The sequence below is a fragment of the Sitophilus oryzae genome, unplaced genomic scaffold (assembly GCF_002938485.1).
Source record: "Sitophilus oryzae breed Bouriz unplaced genomic scaffold, Soryzae_2.0 scaffold_85_pilon_pilon, whole genome shotgun sequence".
Lineage (NCBI taxonomy): Eukaryota > Metazoa > Arthropoda > Insecta > Coleoptera > Curculionidae > Sitophilus > Sitophilus oryzae.
The window spans coordinates 2,064,164-2,090,518 of NW_022147483.1; the positions used below are offsets into that span (position 1 = coordinate 2,064,164).

Sequence of the window (26,355 nt, forward strand, 5' to 3'; positions counted from 1 at the left end):
AGTTAATTCTTCCAGTAGTTCATCCATTACCAAGCTCCACAGTAGGGGGGAGGGAGGTCAGTCCACCTTGTGGAGTTCCTTGCGTTGTTTTAACAACTACAGTTTTGGTACCTATCTCACCCTCTGCTGTTCGTGTTAAGAGCATTTCCCAAAACCAGCGAATTATCGTACTGTTCACCGCTCTTGTTTCGAGAGATCGCTTGACCACCTTGTGAGGTATATTGTCAAACGCCCCTGCAATGTCCAAGAAGGCACAAAGTGCTGTTTCTTTACTATCCAGGCTTGCCTGTATTAGTTCAGTTAACTGGTACAGAACAGTTTCTGTGGATCTGCCCGCTCTCTATGCATGCTGACTATCGTGCAGTGGTTTAACCTGTAGATGATTTACTCTAATATGTGAGATTAAGAGGCCTAAATGATTTGGGGTTAGCCCAGTCAGTTTTGCCTGTTTTGGGTATGAAGATGATGACTTTCGCTCTTCTCCAGATGGTTTGTATATATCCCATCGCTAAGCTGCTTCTTGTAATGTTTAATAGATGGATACGTGGGGGAATCAAGGTGAAAGGGGGTCCAGCCGAATCTCACTAAATTTTACGGGCAAAAAATTGTGTAAAAATGTGAGACAATCTGCGAGACAAACAATGCCTCACGTAATTTATGGACGTCCCCTTATTCTAAAACACCCTGTATTTAAAATGTAAATAAAATAATATGATAAAAATAATCTTGTTCTTAAAAAGAAAATGTCTGGTTTATCTCATTCCCCTTCGCGTATCAATATCATTTTCTATTTTCGAATCCTACAATCGAGGACGATGCTATTAGGTGGTGTCTTATATCGTTTATTTGGGGCGTTTTTACTGTCTGTCAGGAAAATACGGTTTTCAGTATAAAGCCGTGCGCGGTGTCTACGTGACCGTCTTAAGTGACAATTATAAAAATACGAAAAACAGAGCCGTTTGTTCGAGTCACATCTGCCTTGGAAAATATACCGCATTACAAAGAGAGCCGGGAAAATAATGATGGAAAATCTCTCTGAAAAAGAGAGTGTATATGAGTACGTATATTCATACAGAGTGATTCTTTTTAAGTCGCTTGAATGAAGTTTCAAGTAAAATATTTTCTGGCATGATACATATAGTAAATAAGTCATATTATTTATTTTTCCGTATTATAAAAAACAGTCTCTCAAGAATAAAGTTAATATAAAGCTAGAAATGAAAGAATGAGCGAATGAAACAAAATTAAAATATATGGAACCGATATAAACCGAGCTGTCTATTATTTTGCGGAGTTTTTCATTTGCGAATAGAGAAGAAAAAACAGACGTGGCGCGCTTTTCATCTTCTTCGTGCTCAAAGGACCATAATGACATTGGCTCAACGTCTCAATTTCCCTCCAATCACGAAGCCTGATTACACACACACGTCCGCAGCACTTCAACAACATGTTTCGAACGTTATTTCGCCGCCCCTGAAAAAAAAACGTGGGGCAAATGCGCTTCTGATGAGACGTTGCACTTTTTTGCCTGGGACGTAGATAAAGGCCATCATAGACGAGCACAAATTAACGAACTAAATACAACCGAATTTAACAAAAACTAAAGTAATGTAGGATAAACCGGTAGGTAGAAGCGATATTCTAATTAGAGATGAGCAACAAATCGCAAACTGCGATTCAATCGCAGCGATTTTAGAATCGCAATCGCAAGCTGCGATTGGCTCTCATAGGAAACTGGGACTGCGATTTTTTCTATTTGCGAATTTTAATATAGGCAACCAATATTACTATAGTTGCGATTTGCGATATTGCTGCGATTGAGATTTTGTAAACTAGGACCGTGATAACCTTCTGTCTGCGAGTTTGAATTTTTAGGAGTTGCGATTTGCGATTTTGTTGCGAATATAATTTTGTGGCCCACTGAAGCATTTTATAGTAAACTGCGATTGAATTCTTTCTCTGACTTTATTTATTTATAGAGAAGGTATTATTTTCTAAAGCCAAGATCAATAATATACCGGGTGTTTTTCAAGAGTAGTTTGTCTCAACTTTTTGATAAAAAAACGAAATTTGGTACGTGTATTGTATTTAGTAAGCTTTTGACATAAATTAGGATTGATTGGCGTATTCATTTCGTTTCGATCACTTTCTGTTTCACTGGAAATGATTACAACTTTTGATTTTAAATGGCATCCTCGGTATTTTTTTACTTTATTCCATGAATTGTGAAAATGACACTGAATAGAATGCCTAGTACAATATTTAAATACCGTATGATCGAAAAAAAGGGCGCAAGCGATGGCTATGAAATGAAGATCGCTGTCATTTTATATGTAAATTTATATGGGTATGTCATCGATTTCCCAGCCAACTGGACGCCGTTTTTTTTTTCGATCATACGGCATATTAAAATCGCAATCGCAGGTTACAGCAGCAGCGATTTAAAAATCCAGATTGGAGAATCGCAGTTTTGCTCATCTCTAATTCTAATAGATAACACAACACTATGGAAATAGTAGAGGAATAAATGTATATTTGGGACCAACTAATATACAGCTAGGTTAGGTTAGATTAGGTTAGGTATATAAGTAGTATAAAATAAATACCGAGGATGCCATTTAAAATCAAAAGTTGTAGTAATTTCCGGTGAAAAATCGGAAAGCATCTGGTCGGACACCATCCCGATAGAAATTATTAAAATCTCTACCATGCACGATACGCCCGCCGTGGCTGAACTCATGAATAAATGCCTTATGCTTGGTCAATTCCCAAAACCTTGAAAGTTGCAAAGCTGATCCTTATCGAAAAACCGAAGAGGAAGAACGACCATACCAAAAAATATAGACCAATCTGTTTACTCAACTCCAGCGGAAAGTTACTAGAATGCCTATTAAGAGATAGACTGGAATCAGAACTAGAAGTAGGCAACAAACTTCACCCTAATCAATTCGGCTTTAGGAAAAGGAAGTCCACCATTGCCGCATTAAACATGGTGGTCACCGAAGTAGATCGAATTAAAACCAAGAGTTACCGACATAGAGGATTTTTGGCATTACTCACCCTTGATATAAGGAACGCTTTTAATTCGGCTCCATGGCTGAACATTTCAACTCAACTAGAGCATAAGGGAATTAGTCCATACCTTGTACGCATGGTACACTCGTACCTGTCACATAGATATGTTTTCACAGAGTACGGCGGGAAACACAGACTGATGTGCGGAGTACCTCAAGGTTCGATCCTCGAACCCACCCTCTGGAATATATTTTACGATCAGATACTTTGAACCGATACAGGCCTGGGCAACACGATTTTAGCTTATGTGGACGATCTAGCCCTTTTAATAACTACGTGTAGTATCACCTACACGATCGTTGAAGAAAAGATTCAAACGGCTGCACTAGCGATTAAAAATAAGTTGGAAAGCATGGGCGTCAATCTGGCCCCAGAAAAAACTGAGCTGGTCATTCTCGTTGGACAACGCAAGGCAAAGGATCTAAGTATAAAGCTGGATAATTTAGTTATAAAACCTCAAAAGAAGGTTAAATACATGGGGGTTTGGTTCGACTCGGGCATGCGAATGACTTCACACGTCACAGAAATCAGGAATAAAGCGATTGGCATCATCCAGGATCTGACGAGAATAACCCAATATCGGAGGACCTCGCGCGGAAAAAAGAAGACTTCTCGCTTCGGTAGTTCATTCGACCATATTCTATGCATCGCCGATCTGGGACAGATCCATGCGCTTCAAGCATTACGAAAACATGCTAGAAAGGATAAATAGGAAGTTAGCACTCAGGGTTGCATCGGCATACTGCACATGTCCAACAGTAGCGGTACTGTGTCTCGCTAAGATACCTCCAGTCAGTCTACTGATCCAGGAAAGAAATCAAATATATAAAAATGGAATTTCCTTCCGGAAAGAGGCCAGAAACATGGTACTAGAGCAATAGCAGACACGATGGGAAGCATATAGCGGATGGACAAAGACTTTCATACCCAATATTAAAGATTGGATAAAATGCGACCAAGCAAACACGGACTACTACATCACGCAAGCCATGACTGGCCATGGAGTATTTGGCGAGTATCTGCACAGGATCCGCAAGGCTGACTCTCCTAAATGCTGGTATTGCGAGGTGTCAGGCTCGGCTAACCACACACTATTTGAGTGTCACGCGCACGAAGATTTACGGGAAAACGCAGAAACAGTATGTGGTACGAAGATTACTAGAGTAAACGTCGGAAACCTTCTAACATCATCGAATGAAAATATCCAAGCGATTTGCGGCATGTTAAGGAACATTATGAAGAAAAAAGGACGAAAAAAAAAACAAGATCTGGGTACAGACAAGACCAACATAGAAGAATGATAAGTCTCTAATCTTGATGAAATGCCTTCGGCGGTACCGAGATTGGCGAGATTAGAGCACAGATGGGATTTTAGAGAGTAGACCCTCTCGCATGAGGGAGATCCCCACACTCCGGCTCAAAAGGCGTTTCCCATCTATAAAAAAAGGTATATAACTAGTAGTATCTCTATACTATCTGATATCAATCGAAAAATTAAGTTAACATGGAGTACATATGGAAGAAACTCAATCATATTTAAATCTAGAAATCCACTTTATTTAAAGAAGAAAACATTCGATCAATGTATACTACAAGTCAATTTATAGTACTACAATACAATTTTATAAGCTATTATAATTTGGAAAATGTAAAGAAACCACAAAGCACCCAGCTAGCCAGTCTTGTGACAGTAGCATAAAGGCATAATTTAACGTAAACAGACAAAACTGGCGGAAAAAAATGACGTGTATGGATGCCTGAAGCAGGCTCCGATTCAATTTCACAGTCTATCCAGTTTTATACGTTTGGACATTCCGTTTGCTGCATAGTCCGTCTGTTTTAATGACTTTTTCTAGTTTTATTAAGATTTTGCAGTGTATGAATGTTAAACAATCTAATTGGTATGCTTGTATGATAGAATCATGAATGTACTATTTTTTATCTAGGATCTATGTAAGAAACTCAAAATGTCGAAAAGAGAGTTGGATGGAGTCTTCCAGGTTTCCATTTTTTTGAATTTTTTTCTTTATGAGTGTAAGTTTTTTATTTTGTACCTTTGAATTCCTCAAAAATGTCCTTAGCTATAACAAATTAAATACCATCACAATCTAATTGTGCGTTTAGACTTGAGCACGCACGCACTGATCCTCCGCGAATGCTCAAGTGTAAACGGCTGTGCGCGCACGCTCACTCTGAACCTGCCTGTGCGCGAGCAGCCGCGAACGTGAGCCGTCTGGTGTCGGTTTTTGGTCCGTGCTCAAAGGGATTTTATGTGTGCGCGAACGCTCAGTTTGCACCGGCAATTTGTCTTGTCTGCGTTCGTGCGTGCGTGTGTGATTTTTTTTCGTTTTCTTTATTAAAATTATGGAGTGGATCAATGAATCTTCGTTATTATTAATTGAAGAATATGAAAAGTTGCCTATTTTATGGGATGTTCAACACTCTTTGTATTATTAAAAAATAAAAAAAAAACGCATGGCAAGATCTTGTAAAAAAAATTATCATTAAATATATCGATATTAATGAAATTGCTATTTTAAAGTTGTATCTTTTGTTCGTAATTTTTGGTGTTATTAAATTTTGTAAATATTCAAAGTCAGGTCTGGTCATTCTTGTAAAGTTTTTGAACTGATCATAGCCCTCCTCAGACACTAAATTGTTGCAGTAAATTATATCGATTTCTAAAAATTTGGGTTTGCCACCAGCGACGATGTTTTCGATTTTTCTCCTTTTTAATAATTAAGCTGTGCATAACAATGACTTCAGCCTCGACTATTTCTTGGTCGTCCATTATTTTCGCCAACACAACTCTGTTGTGCGCGCACAAATGGATCTCTTCATTCGTCGAAAAATAGGTTTTTAATTTGAACGGAGCCGAGAGCGCGAACGAATGCCGTGCGCGCACGCTCAGCTCGTGCGTGCTCAATTCTAAACGCACCATAATATACAGGGTTGTTCACCACATACGACACGGAGTATTGTAGCTAAACGATGAGATTTTTACAAATTGTAAGTTTGGGGTTCGTTGAAGGACTATTAGAGCTACAATTTAAAAATATTTTTACAAGATACAGAGTGCCCCAAATAAATAAAAAATATCAAAGTTGTATTTTTTTAAATGGAACACCCTGTATATTATTACATTTTTAGTTTCTACGATTAAAATAAAGGTAAATTTGATTAAGGTTTATTATACTTAAACATTACGTTTTTGAAATATTTTCAATTTTGTGAAATTGCAGTAAAAATTTTAAAGCTTTATTTCTCCAAGGGTATCAATGTTTTTAATACTAAATATTTAATGAAGTTTATTTATTGATCAGTTATTGTGTTGCAATAATAAAAATAATACTACTTTATAGAGAGTGTCTAAAAATTTACTTTAAATAATTATTAACTTCAAACGGCAACAACTTCTTTAATTTAAATAGAATGCCCTGTATATTTTAGGAGAATCAGATGCACAATTAAATTGTCTATCAAATTGCATTATACCATTTTTTACCTATCCCTTCAAGTTTTAGTAGAAAATGCATTTTCTTATAATTTAGACCTCATTTATCAATATATCCATGGAATATTGACATTTTAGATTGTTTTTAAAGCAACAAATGTACAAAATGTACAGACTAGTAATATTATCGTTTTTAGCAAAACGATAATATTACTAGCCCATTTGTATGCAAAAGAAAACTATTTAAATCTTTATAAAAGAGTATACCATTAATTAAATATAACACCATTATTTGCGCCCATATACTAATTAATTACATACTTAATTGTGTTCGTTATTAAATTATTATAAATAAATGTGGATTTGAGTCAGAAATCAATATAATAATAAGTTATCAAATTAAAGTCTCTGTTATAAATAAGCATTTATTAAAAAATGAAATATCATTTTTAAGGTGTTACTTTTTATCACACTGTCTAATGCCCATACAAAATTCAGTTTTTTAGTATTTGGAGCAATTATTATTAATCAACGCAAACAGTCAGTTAATGTAGTTTGAATACTGGAATCATATTAATTGATCCTCTTTAACAAATATTTAAACAGTTTTTTTTTATTTTTCAATGAAATAAACGAATTATATCGACAATATTACTATCTGTACTCTTTAAAAATTTGGTACATCTTTAAAAATAATCTAAAATGTCAATAGTCCATGGGTATATTGATAAATAAGTTCTAAATTACAAGAAAATGCATTTTCTACGGAAACTTAAACAGATAGGTAAAAAATGGTATAATATAATTTGATAGACAATTAAATTGTGCATCTGATTCTCGTAAAATATACAGTCTATTTAAATTAAACAAGTTATTACCGTTTGAAGCTAATAATTATTTAAAATAAATTTTTAGACACTCTGTATAAGGTAGTATTATTTTTATTATTGCAACACAATAACTGATCAGTAAATAAACCAGTAAATATTTAGTATTAAAAACTTTGATACCCTTGGAGAAATGAAGCCTTAAAATTTTTACTGCAATTTCACAAAATTGAAAATATTTCAAAAACGGTAAGGTTTAAGTATAATAAACCTTAATCAAATTTACCTTTATTTTAATCGTAGAAACTAAAAATGTAATAATATACAGGGTGTTCCATTTAAAAAAATACAACTTTGATATTTTTTACTTATTTGGGACACTCTGTATCTTGTAAAATTATTTTTAAATTGTACCTCTAATAGTCCTTCATCGAACCCAAAACTTACAATTTGTAAAAATCTCATCGTTTAGCTACAATACTGCGTGTCGTATGTGGTGAACAACCCTGTATATCAATAAAAATCTCATAGTTCTTTATTTCGTTAAAATATGTATTATACAGTTGATATCCGCGATATGAATAAAATTGATTGAAAATTCAGACTCTCTACATTATTAACAGTATTATCACTAGCTGTTATATATCTTGATTTATTTTGTTTACACGTTGTAATAGATATATTTCCTATTACTATATGCAAATAAATATGTGTGTAATGAATGACATATTGTGTTACTGATAAATTTCCTAATTTCGTGTGACGAGATTCACATACAGGGCTATCGAATAGTACCTATAGTACTTTTCGTATAAAATTTGTGGATTTATACCATACTTAGACTTACACTTTCCATTTAGGAAACGTACCCATACTACGTGATCTATTTTCCAGGATTTTCGGTGACCACTCGTAGTATATGCCAAGACCCTTTGGAGAAAATATCTCTGTTGGAATATCGAAAGTAATTTTTTCGATAATCGAATTTTAGCCTGAAAATGGAAAACAAAACCAAACGTCGACCGTGTAGGCGTTAATGATTGTGATTTGATTATTACTCCGCACGCATTTAATATTGGGAAAGCGAAATTGTAGCAACATCGCTATTAATGTGGCGAATATTAGGGCACAGACAGACGACAAAAGACAAACAAGCATACACACAAACACAAGTCATTTGCTGAAGCAAAGGAAGTTATCAAAATCTATTAAGGCAGCTTAGATCGGTCTCTTGTTTCGTTGGAGATGGAAGTCGATGTACGATTGGACTAGAGACGGGCAAAAATATCGACATGTTGATATATCGATACTTATTCGAAAAATATCGATATAAAGTGTTACAGATAAAGTCTGTATTGTAGACATATATAAAAGATCAGCCCCAGCTTCAGGCAGAAATCTACTCTATCGAAAGATGCTTGTAACTTAGGTAGGAACACCTTATACGTCCCATCGTAACAAAAGGGCTGTTTTACTTTAATAAGAAGATAGCTGCACGACTTCAAAGCACTCATTCTTTACAAAAAAGCAAAATGAAACTTACAAATATGTAAAAAAAGCAAAAACTACAATGCCTTAAAGTGTAAATAAACAACTGTGGTGTTGTCAAAGGCAAAAACTAACATTTTTTTGCAACTTTCTATTTATTGGTTTTCATATAAATACATCAACAAATTTTAGCCCATCTCTAGTTTGCCCCTAAATTTCATTCAGCCAAATCACAAAGTCTTGTTATTATTTTCCGTTCTCCTTTTTTGGAGACTAAATGGTTTTTAAATTAAATTGAACATCGGAAAAATCTGGCAATTAATTTTAAAAGCTTCTTTTGTTCCAGAAAAGGTACAGAATGGAATTAAATATTTTCGTCGAAAAAAAAATAATTAAAGAATAAACAAAGACAATATCATTCACAGTTAAGAGTAGGTAAACAAGTCATTTTTAATTTTCTGTGTCTTGAAAAAATCCAGGATATTTTAAATTTTAAATAGAGATACTTTAGGTATTCTAGATTTGAATATGATTGAGTTTCTTCCATATCTACTCCGTGCTAACTTAATTCTTTTATTGTTTAATTTCTGGTAGCAGAGTCTTAAACTGTGTACCGGGTGGCCAACTAAGAATGGACGCCGGCTGTATCTCAGAAACTACTTATCGTATAGCTTCGGGAAAAAAATTCTTATAAGTAAATCGACCAAGAGAAATCGCTGGAAATTATTTTCAAGTTCGAAAAATGTCCGCTAGGGGACGTTTCGCTGATAGCCAATCAGAAAACAGGGTTTTTATCAAAAATATGCAGGTGAACAGGTATTTTAAATATTACTATTGTAATCATCGAAAAATTTGTAATTTTTTTGATATAGAGTGTTTTGCTCTATCTCATAAAATAAAGTGGTGGGGGAAGGTTAAACTTGCTTTTATTAAAATAAGGATAACTCTGGTTTGGGTTAACCGATTTTAACAAATTAGGGCTCTAGGGCTAATATATATATATATATATATATATATATATATATATATATATATATATATATATATATATATATATATATATATATATATATATATATATATATATATATATATATATATATATATATATATATATAACTAATTTACCTCTTTTTGTTTCCTAGCCTACTACTATAATTCTTAGACTATATAATCCTAAGCGGCAGCTTACATAATTTGTTCTCTTAATATCTCCGGTTAGAATCAAGATAGAAAATTGCGGTTTGCGCTAATATTTTGGAAATTTTGTGCTCTATTTAACTGTGTAAACAGAAATATAGCCTCCTATTTAATTTTTTTATGCAAAAGCGCAATATCTGTTATGATGTCAAACAGCGCCCTCTAGCTACCACGAGAAAAATGATAGAAACAAAATTTACACTGGAGATCATTAAGGAAGAAAAGCTCTTTTAAACGGGCTCTAGTTTGTTTAAATCGGTTCACCTAAACCAGAGTTATCCTTATTTTAATAAAAGCAAGTTTAACCTTCCCCCACCACTTTATTTTATGAGATAGAGCAAAACACTCTATATAAAAAAAATTACAAATTTCTCGATGATTACAATAGTAATATTTAAAATACCTATTCACCTGCATATTTTTGAGAAAAACCCCGTTTTCTGATTGGCTATCAGCGAAACACCCCCTAGCGGACATTTTTCGAACTTGAAAATAATTTCCAGCGATTTCTATTGGTCGATTTACTTATTAGAATTTTTTTCCCAAAGTTATACGATAAGTAGTTTCTGAGATACAGCCGGCGTCCATTCTTAATTGGCCACCCGGTACTATTAGTTGTTACAAATATATATATTTCTACTATTTCCACTGTTGTATTATTATGAGGAGTATATTGGATAGTATTTACAAGAATAATATTTTATTTTACATTTTAAATTTACTACAAACTTTCATCCCCGTTTAGAAGAAATAAATTTCTATCATCCAAGCTCTGGTCATATTTTGTGCCTTGCTAGCCATTCATTTCGCGGCTTATTTTTGAGGGTTATGTTTTTATTTTGCAGCTTTTTCCCTTGCACTGGCGTGGAAAACCCATTCCACGGAATGATTGATGGAAAATCAGTCAAGTTTTTGCTAAAAATATTGCTTTCGATAGATTAAAGATGTGATTTAAAAACTCTCGATGGTATTGAACAGAAAATTGGATTTTTAATTACCTTTTTGATAAAGATAGTAATATTAAAAGCAATAAATATAAATATATATTACTAGTGTGTACCCGCGACTTCGTTCGCGTCGAATTAATCATTTGTGATGGTGATAATAAAGCAAAGCAAGAATTTCCATTAACATACAAACTGGATAAAATTTTCTCACATTTATGTCAGCATGAGAAAAAAATAATATGGCGATATTATTAAATAACTTGGTAATATTTGAGGGGTAGTTTCATCTCGTTGGAATTTGAGTTTCAAAAAATCCGTTTGCCAAAAATAAGCTTTTTACGTCAAGCAGTTTAAGCAGAATCGTGGTTAATCAATTACCCAACTTTTTGGAACACCCTGTATGATTTTTTAAAAAATTTAAAAATATGTAAAAAAACAAGATAAATTATGCGTGTCCAAGCGTTTTCCCGAAAGACTAACCGTTTTTTAAATAACAAATATTGTAATATTTGAGGGGCGTTTCCATCCTCTTGGAATTTGAGATTTGAGATCTCTCTTCTTATCGAACCTCACAGCCAATCCGTTTTTCAAAAATCAGCTTTTTACGTCAAGCGCTTTAAGCAGGATCGTGATTAATCAATGACCAGATTTTTCGAAACACCCTGTACACATTTTTAAAACATCTTAAAATATGTAAAAAAATAAAATAAAATATACGTGATTAAGAGTTTTTTCTTAAAACGCTTTTCTCACGTAAACATCATAAAAGGAACCCCTGCCATGTGCAAAATTTCAGCTTTCTAGGGTCAAGGGTTTGGTCTGGGCGTTGATGAGTCAGTGATGAATGAATCAGGACTTAGAGATTTATATATATATAGATTAATAAAACAACTTTTGAAATATCGTCGTCTACTACAAGACAGAGTTTGTTGTCAATATATTTATTCCAGACCTACTACACAGACCCCAAAAAAATAAAAGAAACTACAGTAATAATAAAGGAAAGTGATTTATTTTACTGCCAAGTTTCCTATGCCGGCGAGTCATCTGGCGGCAGATATTTAATCATTTTTCTTCCTTAGCTCGTTTAAAAATGTCGTCCCTTAACCATACAACTTATACTGTAAGGTCATCAACTTCAAGGATGGGTAAACTCGTATAGTGGTAGCTTTATATTTTGTCCTGCATTCTTTTTTTATTTTTTTAGTTTTAAGTCAAACACGTAAACTTTTGCTACCCTCCATAATTGACTATCTGATACAGCGACAAAACTCAAAACTAAAAACCATTGACGTAAGGGCTTACCATGGAGCAGAATGTGGATCGGACCATCATTTGGTGGTATCAAAAACAGTAGTAGAGTACAGAAAGATGTACACTGTAGTAGATAGAAATATACACGACAGATACCTACAAGTAGAAACAAAAAAATACAATTTAGAAAGTTTTATGCAAGAGTCGGCACGATTTCTGTACAAACTAAGACTAGCCAATAAACTAGCATATATAAGAAGGGACAACGTAAACGCTGAAACGATGTATGAACAAACAAAACAATGCATTCACGAAGCAGCTGAAGAAGCGTTATGGCAACAAGATAAGCAAATGACGGAAAAACCAGAATGGTGGTCTGAAAACTTAAAAAAACTTATAGAAGAAAAAAAGCGATCCTACCAGAAATGGCTTAGTACCCACAGCGACCACGACAGAGAAGAATATACAAGATTAAATAGAATGGTTAAACGCGAAGTATCTAGAAGCAAAAGCAAAATGTGGGAAACCAAATGTGAGAGAGTGGAAAGATATATTGGAGGTACAAGAGCGTCAGAAGCGTGGAAGACAATAAGGAACCTTAGAAGAGACGAAAAGCAAAACAGTAAACTAGAACTTATAAGCATGGAAAAGTGGGAAGATCATTACAAACAGTTACTGACAGAAAACAGGACAGAATTCAAACTAGAAGTGCCAGATTTGAAAAACGCATAAGATATAGATGTAAATGAAATAAGTGTAAACGAAATAAAGAAAGCATTGAAGAACTCAAAAAATGGAAAAGCTGCGGGGCCGGGAAACATTTTCATTGAGCTAATAAAGCAGGGACCCGATATATTATTGGAAATACTAGCTGATATCTTCAACAGATGCCTGATAAAAAACGAAAACATTCCTGAAGACTGGAATCTGGCGTACATCAGCTCTATCTTTAAGAAAGGAGACAAAAAAAGATTTAGCAACTGCAGAAGCATTAGTTTGACAAGCTCAATGGGAAGGTTGTATGGCAGGATATTAAAAGAGAGAGTAGAAGAGAGCTTTGAAGAAATAGACGAACAAGGTGGTTTCCGCGCTGGATGTTCTTGTACAGACAACATATTTGTGTTACAACAAATAATTGAAAAAAGGAGAGCTCGAAATTTGGACACTGGAGAAGGAAGAGTAGAGCAATGGGAATAGAGATTGACAACCACTGTCTATCGACCTTGTTCTTTGCAGACCACCAAGTTATTGTTGCAGGTTGTGAGGAGGATGCCGACTATATGTTCAGGAAACTTGAGGAAAAATACGACAGAAGGGGACTCAGAAGATCTTGAACTACACATACATGAAATTAAAAGGTGTAGCGAATATAAATATTTAGGAAGTATTATATCTGAAGAAGGGAACTCCAAGAAAGCTATACATAGTAGAGTTCAACAAGGTAAGAAAGTAATCGGTCTCCTAAACCCTCTCCTGTGGTCAAATAAAACATCCATCCAAACAAAGATAAGGATTTACAAAGCAATCGTAGAGCCAATTTTAACATACGGTGCCGAATGCTGGCAATTTACAGCAAAAGAAAGGAGGATGGTCGAGTCAGTGGAGATGGACTTTGTCAGAATGAAGAGCATGTCGCATATCAAGGATGGAACACATTAGAAATGAGATCAGGCAAAGAACAAGGCGAATATATACCAGCACCGACAACATCGAATCGAGACACCTACTATGGTATGGGCACGTAAAAAGAATGGGAGGGGAAAGATGGCCAAAAAGGGCAATGGAGTATCGTCCCCAAAGCAGAAAGAAAAGAGGAATACCTACAACTACGTGGTTAGATGGAGTAGACCAGTATATGAGAGACAGAGCTATTAACCAGGAAGAATGGCAAAATCGAGCAATATGGAGGTCGAGGAGCTTGTCTCTGGCTCAGCTACTATAACTATCCTTTTCACCAGGAACACAACAAAGATGAGGCATAGCACCAAAAACACACTCCACTTAAGCTTTATTGACGAATTGTTAGAGTCTTAAAAAACACACACAAAAATCACGATAAATAAAAAATTTATGGGCACTTTTAGGTTAAAGCACTTAACAAAACGTGTAATATTTCGTGTTTTTTTATGAGAAACAGAGTGACCATCATAGTGACCATATATCTGGTAGTACTTTATGCCATTTAAACACCAAAATAATTAGTATTTTGCACTACAATAACAAATAATACCAAAAATCAACCGTCAAAATATGAATACAGAATCTAACCCAATATCTAAGTATGTACAGCTGATGAAGTAAACAAAAGTCCGCCCGAAGGCTGATCTTTTATAGAAGGCATTGGCTCGAGCAATGTTCCGAATGTTGCATCATTCTTATAAGTTGAATCAGTTAAATCGACTTTCGAACTGTTCACGTATTTTTAAGCCGAATAAAACGTATTTTTGAGGAAAATAGTGGTTTAATTTAAGTAAAAAGACTAATTATCTGTCCCCAATCTAAATGCCTGTCATCACGACGCTGCCGCTGTCAACGAATCAAAAAACGCCAATAAATAATGAACAATTTACACATATTTTCACAAAATTAAATTAAGATGTGGAACTTAACGAAGAAAGAAAGCTTGGTAACATGCCCCAACTGTCTGACGCCTGCCAAAACTAAAGTTACCTTTTTGCCCTACAAGAAGACCTTTATTGTAGCCCTTTTTTTGGCCCCCTTGTTGTTGTCAATGGTGCCATTTTTTCTTAAGAAGTACCGCAGGGCTGTACATAGATGTAGAGCATGCAGCATTTATTTAGGGGTGGTGTACTAAAATTGTTTGTTTTTTAACCAAAAATATTCTAGTAGGTAACATGTTATAGAGATAAATATATGTATTGTAATGTGTAAAATGGCAAAAAAATATCAGAAATAAAACTATTTTGTTCATGTATAAAAGATATATAATCTATACTAATATACAGGGTTGTTCACCACATACGACACGGAGTATTGTAGCTAAACGATTAGATTTTTACAAATTGTAAGTTTTGGGTTTTTTGAAGGTCTATTAGAGCTACAATTTAAAAACATTTTTACAATATACAGAGTGTCCCAAATAAGTAAAAAATATTATAGTTGTATTTTTTTAAATGGAACACCCTGTATATTACTCTATTTTTGGATTCTACGATCAAAATAAAGGTAAATTTGATTAAGGTTTATCATACTTAAACCTTACCGTTTTTGAAATATTTTCAATTTTATGAAATTGCAGTAAAAAATTTAAGGCTTTATTTCTCCAAGGGTATCAAAGTTTTTAATACTAAATATTTACTGAAGGTTATTTATTGATCAGGTATTGTGTTGCAATAATAAAAATGTTACTACCTTATACAGAGTGTCCAAAAATTTATATTAAATAATTACTAGCTTTAAACCGCAATAACTTGTTTAATTTAAATGGAACGCCCTATATATTTTACGTGAATCAGATGCACAATGTAATTGTCTATCAAATTGTATTATATCATTTTTTACGCATCTCTTCAAGTTTTCGTACAAAATGCATTTTCTTACAATTTAGACCTCATTTATCACTATACCTATGAAATATTGACATTTCCGATTTTTTATAGCACCATAATATGTAGAAAACGTACAGGTGGTAAATATTGCAAACCTATTGGCATACAAAAAAACTATTTAAATCTTTGTAAAAGAGTATACCAATTATAAGTATACCACCATTATTTCCTACCAAAAACACCAAAAATTAGTTAATTACATACCTTTAAATTGTTTTAATTAATAAATTATTCTAAATAAATGTGGATTTGGCTCAGAAATCAATATAATAATAAGTTATGAAAATGAATGTCTCTGTTTTTTATAAATAAGCATTCGTCAATAAATGAAATAAAATTTATAAGATGTTACTTTTTACCACACTGTCTAATACACACACAAAATTCAGTTTTTTAGGATTTGGAGCAATTATTATTACAACGTAAACAGTCAATTAATGTAGTTTGAATACTGGGGTCATATTAATTGGTCCTCTTTAACAAAAAATATTTAAACAGTTGTTTTTTTATTTTTTAATTAAATAAGCGAACTATATCGACAATATTAGTATCTGTACCCTTTGAAAATTTATTACATCTTTAAAAATAAGCTAAAATGTCAATATTCCATGGGTATATTGATAAATGAGGTTTAAATTATAAGAAAATGCATTTTCTATGAAAACTTGAAGAGATGGGTAAAAAATGAAACAATACAATTTGATAGACAATTACATTGTGCATCTGATTCACTTAAAATATATAGGGTGTTCCATTTAAATTAAACAAGTTATTGCCGTTTAAAGCTAGTAATTATTTAATATAAATTTTTGGACGGTCTGTATAAGGTAGTAAAATTTTTTTTATTGCAACACAATATCTGATTAATAAATAACCTTCAGTAAATATTTAGTATTAAAAACTATGATACCCTTGGAGAAATAAAGCCTTAAATTTTTTACTGCAATTTCAAAAAATTGAAAATATTTCAAAAACGGTAAGGTTTAAGTGTGATAAACCTTAATCAAATTTACCTTTATTTTAATCGTAGAATCCAAAAATAGAATAATATACAGGGTGTTATATTTAAAAAAATACAACTATAATATTTTTTACTTATTTGGGACACTCTGTATCTTGTAAAATTATTTTTAAATTGTAGCTCTAATAGTCGTTCAACGAACCCAAAACTTACAATTTGTAAAAATCTAATCGTTTAGCTACAATACTCCGTGTCGTATGTGGTGAGTATACAGGGTTGGTATACTGATTAATCACGATCCTGCTCAAAAAACTCAATGTAAGAAGCTCAATTTTGGCGTACAGGTTGATTCTAGGGTGTAGAGGTTCGATAAGAAGGGATTTCTCGAAATTCCAGTTCCAAGAGGGTGAAACCACCCCTTAAATATTACAATATTTTTTATTAAAAGAACGGTAAAGTTTCCGAAAAAACGCTTAAACACGTATATTTTATTTTGTTACATATTTTAAGATATTTTAAAAATGTATACAGGGTGTTTCGAAAAATCTGGTCATTGATTAATCACGATCCTGCTTAAAACGCTTCACGTAAAAAGCTGATTTTTGGATAACAGATTGACTTTAGGGTGTACAGGTTCGATAAGAAGGGATTTTTAGAAACTCGAATTCTAAGGGGGTGAAACTATACCTCAAATATTAAAATATTTTTGATTTATAAAAACCGGTGAGTTTTTCGGAAAAACTCTTAAACACGTATATTTTATTTTGTTGTTTTACATATTTTAAGATTTTTTATAAATTTATACAGGATGTTTCATAAAATATGACCATTGAGTAATCACGATTCTGCTTAAACTGCTTGACGTTTAAAGCTGATTTTTGGCAAACGGATTGACTGTGGGGTGTAGAGGTTCGATAAGGAGGGGTTTCTCGAATCTCAAATTTCAAGAGGGTGGAAACGCCTCTCGAATATTACAATATTTGTTATTTAAAAAACTTAGTCTTTCCGGAAAACGCTTGGACAAGCATAATTTATTTGGTTTTTTTACATATTTTGAAATTTTTTAAAAAATCATACAGGGTGTTCCAAAAAGTTGGGTAATTTCTTAACCACGATTCTGCTTAAATTGCTTGACGTAAAAAGCTTATTTTTGGCGAACGGATTTTTCGAAAGTCAAATTCCAACGAGATGAAACTACCCCTCAAATATTACCAGGCTATATAATAATATCGCCATATTGTTTTTTCTCATGCTGACATAAATGTGAGGAAATTTATCCAGTTTGTATGTTAATGGAAATTCTTGCTTTGCTTTATCATCACCATTACAAATGATTAATTCGACGCGAACGAAGTCGCTGGTACACGCTAGTATTTTATAAAAAACTACAAATCAGAAAATGCGGTAAAAGTTTTTTCAAGTATAACTTTCAAACTAATTGAGAAGTTCTTTCGTGTATGATAGAACTTAAAGTTTCGCTCAAGAATTTTTAAAAGTGTAACAACAACCCAGATGCTTCTACTTTATACGTGAACATCAATGTGAAATGAAAAAACTTCAAAATTAAAAAATAATATACAATATATAACATACAATTCAATAACATATACATAATAAGAAAATAGACAGAAAAAAACATTCTAATAAATAAAACAACACTGGAAATACTAGAAGAATATATATTTCAGATAACTAATAAACAGCTAAAGGAATTATTTAAAAATTTGAGGAAATTACCTTCAAAAACACACTATTTAATAAAATATTTTCCGGAGATACTTGTTAAATATACTCTGTGTTTGCTGAGCTTTAGCAAAATACCTACATACTTTTATTTATTACAGTATTTTCAAGAATGAAAACAACACAAAAATTACAATTTTCATATCGCATATTATTGGAAAGTTTTAGGAAATACAGAATTATTTGTTTATAGTCTGTGTAATTCATATTTCTTGACACTATTTGAACTAATTTCTTTTTCTTTTAATGAAATATTTAAACACAAAAGATAAGGGAAACATGGAACTTTGTAAATATATATTCGGGAAATAAAAGAGCTTTGCATGGGTTTAGCGCGCAGTGATATTAACAAAGTTTACAAGCTGTTAACGGAAACTTTGATATTAGTAACAAAATCTGTGGGATTTATTTCAAAGCCTACCAAGCCAACATTTATTTTAATACGCAAGTAGGTAATTTTTGATATATTTCTATTTTTATTTTTATTCTTGATGACCATTTTTAAGCCCCAGTACACTGTGTATTTCTTCATTTCTATTTACAACGGCGGTATTAAAGCTTTCGACTTTACAGGGTGTCCCATTTTCGGACGTTTTACAGGGTTTCTCGTTTATGAGTCGAGATACAAAGGTACGGTTTTCACATTACTGTGTCATTTATGAAACTAAAGATATACAGGGTGTTTCACAAAACATGTGCCATCTCTCGTGGGCAGATACCTCACGTAAAAATAAGATTTATTTTTCATATCAACATAGGTCCGATTCTGCTTTGTTTCGTAGCTACAGGGTGTTAAAGTCTTAATAATTATTTTCTCCCAAGTACTTTTAGTGATTCGAATGAAATTTTGACGGTAAAAGTTACTATGAGTGTTACTACATATTTTAATGCTAAAAAAGTGTCGATAAATTCAACAGGGACGTGCATATGGGTTATCACTGGAATATTTTTCAAAAAAAAACATGTGCGCCACTGACTTTTTCTCTTTTGATATCAAAATTGGGTAGGTCCTTTAATGCCAATTAAAAGTTATCTCTTGATATTTTGTCGAATTCGGCCTCCTTGATGAGATAGACGCAATTATATTAATCACATTTAATAAAATTAAAATAAAAACAAAATTAATAAGTTATATATATTTTACCTAATTTATTATAGTCTGTCCAACGAGAAGATCCTTGACAGTGATAGATGTGTCTGTCATTTTAATTTCAAAGTAGTTTATTTTATTTTACAAAGAAATAAGTTGGTACAACTGGAACGCATAGCAGGAAATATTTAAAATTTGATTGACAAGATGACAAGTGATTACTTCAAAATATTGTGAACCCTTTTTATACTAATACCGGTGTAGCAATTATAACGTGTTTTTTTAATAAAATTTGTGACACCCTGTAGAGTTGATCAGTTACAGTATCAAGTTCAAATTGAAATCACATTTTAGCCTTATCTTTTTTTTACATTTTGTTTTTTTATTTACTCCATTTCTCCATTATCTTCCTTATTACACGAGAAACAACATTTTATATTAAGAGATGATTTAATATTGGTTTTAATTAACATTTTTCCATTTTACTCACTAAAGTAAGTAGCAGGCTATATGGAAAAACAGGGATTACCAGTAAATGTCAAATAGAGATGCTTGTTGTCAGTGTCATTCGTTTTCGTCGTTTTATTATATCAAAAATATGCAACGTGCACGTGAAACAAGAAATCTTACTGGCGAAGAATGTGCCAAGCATTAATATTGTCTGAGGAAGGTTGGAGCTACCGAAGAATTGGTGAACGATTTAATGTAACTCACTCAACCATTTCACGAGTTATACAACGATATAGAGATACTGAGAGTAATACTTGTCGCAGGCCGGGACAAGGCAGGAATCGAAGAACCAATCCGATTCAGGAACGTTTTTTAAAACTCTCAACATTAAGACAACGTTTCGTAACAGCTCGGATTCTTCAAACTCAGCTTAGAGATACTAATGGTCTGCAAGTTTGCACAGAAACTAGCATCTCTATTTGACATTTACTGGTAATCCGTGTTTTTCCATAGTCTGCTACCTGCTTTAGTGAGTAAAATGGAAAAATGTTAATTAAAACCAATATTAAATAATGTCATCCTATAAAATGTTGTTTCTCGTGTAATAAGGAAGATAATGGAGTAAATAAAAGATCAAAATGTAAAAAAAAGATAAGGCTAAAATGTGATTTCAATTTTAACTTGATACTGTAACTGATCAACTCTACAGGGTATCACAAATTTTATTAAAAAAACACGTTATAATTGCTACACCCGGTATTAGTATAAAAAGGGTTCCTATCAAAATACAGTTAGTATAGCAACATTGTGGAAAGAATAACCTATCATTCAAAAAAACAATCGTCCAAATCGGATAAGTGGTTTTGACAAAAACTTAACTTAAACTTTTGGTTATTTTTTTGTGGTGCGTTAATTTATTGAGGAAGTGTATTAATTATTATTACTATTAATTCAACCTACAGCAATTTTAAATAAAAAAATAATGGGTATTCAAGATAATTACAATAAACCTAATTTTAAAAACTTTAAACATCCTGTAACTCTAAAACTATGCATTTCTTTGATGAGGAATCTATGAGTACTTATTTAAAATTTTCGCAAGAGGTTGCTATTAGACTTGGATCAAGGCAAATTAATAAAATTGCGTTTATCTCACCAAGGGGGCCGAAATCGACAAAATATCAAGGGACAACTTTTAATCGGCATTAAACTTCTTACAGTATTTCGCTAACAAGAGAAAGAAAAAGTCAGTGGCGTGCATGCTTTTTTTAGAAAAATATTCCAATGATAACCCATATGCACGTCCCTGGTCAATATGTCGCTTTTATACTAACTTTTACCCTCAAAATTTCATTCGAAACGCTAAAAGTCTCTACTTGGAAGAAAATTTTAATAAATCGAAAAAATATCCCTCCCACTCATTCTAAAAATTCTAACTACGAAACAAAGCAGAATCGGACCTATGTAAATATGAAAAAGAAATCTTATTTTTATGTGAGGAATCTCCTCACGAGAGATGGCACATGTTGAAACACCCTGTATACATAGGCAATAAAATGAATTTGTTTCAGGGCAAAATTAGGAAATGCCTGGTGGCGATGTGGAGTTACGTCATGGCCTCAGCAAGGGGTAACCTGAACTCAAGGACAAGCGGATCAGTGTTCACTGTGCAGGCGATCAACAGTTGCGGTGATCCTGGACCTTGCAGGGACGGACTCAATTCAGAAAGGTATATAAATACCTTTTCTCAAAAAAATATACAGGGTGTCCCAGAAATAAGTGCAAGTATTTTAACTGGTAGTATAGTTCAACCCCAGAAACACGCCTATGCGGTTTTTTTCGCAAAAAAAAATTTTTTGGATTTTTTTTGTTTTTAGTTAAAAACCATAATTTCTTAATAATATGGCAACATAGGTAGTAGATTAAATTTACAAAAAAGAAAATCCAGAAAAGATCCAGTGGTTCTCAAAATTTTAGCAAAAACTTATTTTTTTTGGAAATTTTCAAAGTAAAATAACTTCGTTATTTTAGACTTATTGGAAAAAGGATAAAAAGAAAAAATATGTTTCTTTTATCGAGATCTACCACCCCATAAAATACTTGCGCTTATTTCTGAGACACCCTGTAAATAATATTTTGAAGAGACGTGCATTTACCGTTAAATATCAGAATATTATACTGGGTGTTCCATTTAAAATAAGAGTAACTTGCTTTGAAAAGTGATCGATGTTCAATATTAATTTTGTCTCACCCTGTATAATTTTTGGAGTCGAATTTTAATTTGATTTAAAGTAGAATAGTTATTTTAATTACAAATTAGACTATACCGGGTAAATTCCAATTTTAAAAGCTTTTATTGAAATTTAAAATTTGTTCTTCATTTTTAGAAAATATTAAATATTTCAAAAACTTTACATTTTAGTCGTATGCTTCTCAAAATCTTCGTCTTCTTAAAAAGTGCTGTAAATTAACTTACATATACTCCCAAAAATTTAATTTCAATACAAACTATCGTTCTCCTTGGGGCCTCACTCTGTATATACGTTAACACTTCAAAAAAATAAGTTGACATAGGGACCTACTAATGGATTTAAGCTAAACTAAAAAAACATAAAAAAAAAGAAATATAATCAAACACAACCTACCAAAAAAATGATTAATTTGGGAAAAAAATTTACGGTTTTATGATGTATTTCTTTTTTTTCCAGATTTCAAGCTAAAACTAGGTTCAAAGTTCACGGGCCCTTGTCCAGAGGTCTGACCAGACCTGATCTGGCAAATGCTTTTTCCAGGGACGGATCCAGGGACGCATTGGCCGAGGTTAGGGTACAATCCGGATGTCCAGATGAATGTCGTAGCGTATCTAACAGTACATTGGATAATCCTTCACAGGTAAAAAGCTCCTACCGTAAAACTGTTTTGAAAAACTACTTTTTTTTTGTAAAAATACGCAAAAATATATGATTTTTAAAAATTTTTGGTTAAAAATACTATAATGTATCTATATTTTTTTTTCTGTAAAATTACTTGAGTTACGGAGCTGTGAAAATAATTAGTTAAAAACACTAGGATAGATTATCGTTTATAGCACGAGAGCACAAATTACCTATAACAGATGCGAAAGAAAGCGACTGCATTGGAAACCGCTCGGCAAACCCGACATGCCTATTGAGTGGTGTAAATACACCAGTCGTTTAGTCCGGAAACCTATGCTGTGTCGTATTCGCTTGCTGGAATGACATAGTGCGTGGTTATATGTTTCTTTTTAAAAACGCGTGTAGGATTTTTGTTGAACTTTTGAACTGTTATTTCTAAGTTTTGGTAATTTGTATATCTTATTTAAAATGGGATGCAAATGTGTTTATTTATAAGGAAAAAAAAGATATTTATAGTATAAAAAATTAATTTATTTAACAAAATTTAATTAAAAATGTTACAAAATAGTTACCTTTCTATTGGTTCTATCGGACTTTTTTCGACTATATAAATCTTTATTTGTAAACTTTAATACATCAAATATTTTCAATCTAATTAATCATTTAATGATGTAAATAAGAGGAAATTTCTCACATGGGTGGTCAAATTTTATAGTTTTCATTATATCAAACAGCCTCTGAGAAATGTTTTCAACTCAAAATGCCTTTAATTATGTTTGACTACATCATTAAAAAGGGTGTTCAAATACATCAATGTGATATTTGTCTAAAATTTGCAAAAAAATCCGAATCTCTGGATAACTCGAAATTATTTACCCATTTAAAAGCCTTTGATCATGAAAGTGGAAAAATTTGTTCATTTTATTTACAGGCTGGAAAAATTATTTAAATTAAATTTTGATGAGTTTTGCACTGAAGAAAACGTTCAGAGGCTGTTTGATATAATGAAAACTATAGAATTTGACCACCCATGTGAGAAATTTCCTCTTATTTACATCATTAAATTATTTATTAGATTGAAAATATTTTATTCATTAAAGTTTACAAAAAATAAAGATTTATATAGTTGAAAAAAGTCCGATAGAACCAATAGAAATGTAACTATTTTGTCACATCTTTAATTAAATTTTGTTAAATAAATTAATTTTTTATACTATAAATATCTTTTTTTTCCTAATCACCTACGAGCTGATATAATATGACGAACAATCTATTAAATTACTGCGAGATTATACAGAAAAGTCCACAGACTTCGAGACATAGGAAAATCAAGTCCATTTAGCGTGTGTCCAAATTTTGACAAGTTTTCAAAAATGACAGTTTTGTTTAGACTGACGTTTAATTTCACCTGACTTCTCGGTGAATGATTTTTTTTATGGGGGTACATAAAATCTAAAATTTACGGCCATGAAGAAATTCAAAACTTGGAGCAGTTAAGGCAGAAAATATTTAATGCCTTTGACACTGTCACCCCTGATATGTTATCCAATGTGAGGAGGGGATTTTATGATCGTTTGGGTTATTGTTTAATGCAAGAGGGAGGCACTTTTGAACAATTTTTGTAATTTTTTAAATTTCATTATCCTGTTTTTTTACCGTTTACCCATTACCTACCTTGACGAACATGGGAAAACGAAGGTCCTTTTCAGAACCACAAATATTTTGATTGAGAAAATTGGTAACTTTTTTTTTGGATTAAGAAACAAAAGTTGTTAATATAATACCAATTTAAAAGTGTTTTAGTAGTTTTAATACACACCATGATATAAAATTTATTATTATTATAATGTACATTATTAATACTATTGTTCATTCGAAATGGCATTAAGGCCCAATTGCAACAACGATTTAAATTTTTCTTAAAGATCAGTAGAGCTTAGAATGAGCTGTATTTATATTTACTTTAATATTCACCTTAAATGAGGGAATTTGACTGATACAAATTTTGAATTTGAATTGTTTTTAATGATACTAACAATTTTAGTTCAATTTTTAATAAAATTTATTTAATATTAATAGAAATCCAAGAGATTTGAAACCTCTTTTAGCGATTTATAACATTCCCAAATGAATTACAGGTGCCCTTATTTTCTATGAAAATCACACAGCTTTTTTCATAGTCGTTGCAGTTGCTATAGCTATAAAAAACTAATTTTTTAAGGTGTGAAAATTGCGCACACGCTAAATGGGACTTGATTTTCGTATGTCTCGAAGTCTGTGGACCTTTTTGTATGCCTCGATAACATATTGGTGCGGATTATTTTCACCCAAACAAATAATAACCCACACTATACATTGATGCGGATTGTCTATGAACTCTTTCTGAAGGTCACAGAAACCTGAACGCGTAATTCGGTATTCTTTCGGATCTGTTGTAGTTAATTTGTGACGAGAGCATACAGAAACAACAAGGACACAACTAAACCTTCTCTAATCTCCATCTACATCATTATTCATTCATCTTGTTGCGGAACTAACACGATCGGTCTGTTTCGTTCTCATTTGACGAGACAATAAAACAGACAGGCCCTTAAATCTACCCTTTAGGGCTGTGTGTCGCGTTTAAGGGTCGATTCAGACGGAGATGCGAGCGTCATAAGTGCTGGGGGAGGGGGATCAAGTGGATAGAAAATCCGGAAGAGCATTTTAAGTGTTTTGCTCCGGATTTGGATGTAGGGGAATCTTAAAAGGGATTTTTATCTAAGTTTTAGGGTCGTATCTTAGTGAAGGATAGTGTTTTTATGTCTCTTTTTAGTGGTTTGTTCCATTTACTGTTAAAATATAAATTAACAACTAATATTAATTAAATAATGGACTGGAATAGCGCCAACATACTTCTAATTCATAAGAACCGCAGCAAAAAAGACATCAGAAACATCAGATTCTTGTGAACATACTTTTGGAACAAGTGCATGTACAGGGTGGTCCTAACTGTATTCCGGAAACTTCGGCAGCATATTCTGCAGATAAAAAAAAAGTAAAAAAGTTCATATTAATGTATGTCCGAAAATGCTTAGTTTCGGAGATACAGGGTGTAGAAGTTTTAAGTTAAAATATTTTTAGTAGTAAATATTTGGAAGAAAATAGGTGTCTGGGAGTTTTTTGACATGAGAAATTTGATTTTGATGACAATATGACTCCTACTTGTAGAGGGCGCCACCTACATATTTTTTAACTGGTTTGAAGAGTAATAACTTTTAGTCCGTACCTGTATAAAACTACCGAGTAAAAAAATATACATTTACGACATTTTTTACGTAAAGAAGGTCTCTTGGGAAAAATCGCTACGAGTAATGGTTCTCGAGATATTTAGAATCGAAATTATCAATACTTGTCATCATTGACATAAATTAAACATGTT

General features: G+C 32.6%; 1 protein-coding gene across 5 annotated transcripts in view; it reads left to right on the forward strand.

The window, feature by feature from the left end:
- The first annotated feature begins 18,865 nt into the window (after positions 1–18,865).
- The window catches only part of LOC115890121 (cyclic nucleotide-gated cation channel subunit A), a 64,795-nt gene continuing 57,305 nt past the window's right edge, over positions 18,866–26,355 (forward strand). For 2 of the 5 annotated variants that reach the window (XM_030910267.1, XM_030910272.1), the window contains exons 1-3: positions 19,110–19,148; positions 21,630–21,787; positions 22,767–22,950. In XM_030910267.1, coding sequence (XP_030766127.1) covers positions 19,131–19,148; positions 21,630–21,787; positions 22,767–22,950 — 360 coding nt within the window. In that variant the 5' untranslated portion in view covers positions 19,110–19,130. Of the gene's footprint in view, positions 18,971–19,109; positions 19,149–21,629; positions 21,788–22,766; positions 22,951–26,355 lie in introns of those variants that run through there. The other 3 variants (XM_030910270.1, XM_030910268.1, XM_030910269.1) reach the window with 3 other exon arrangements.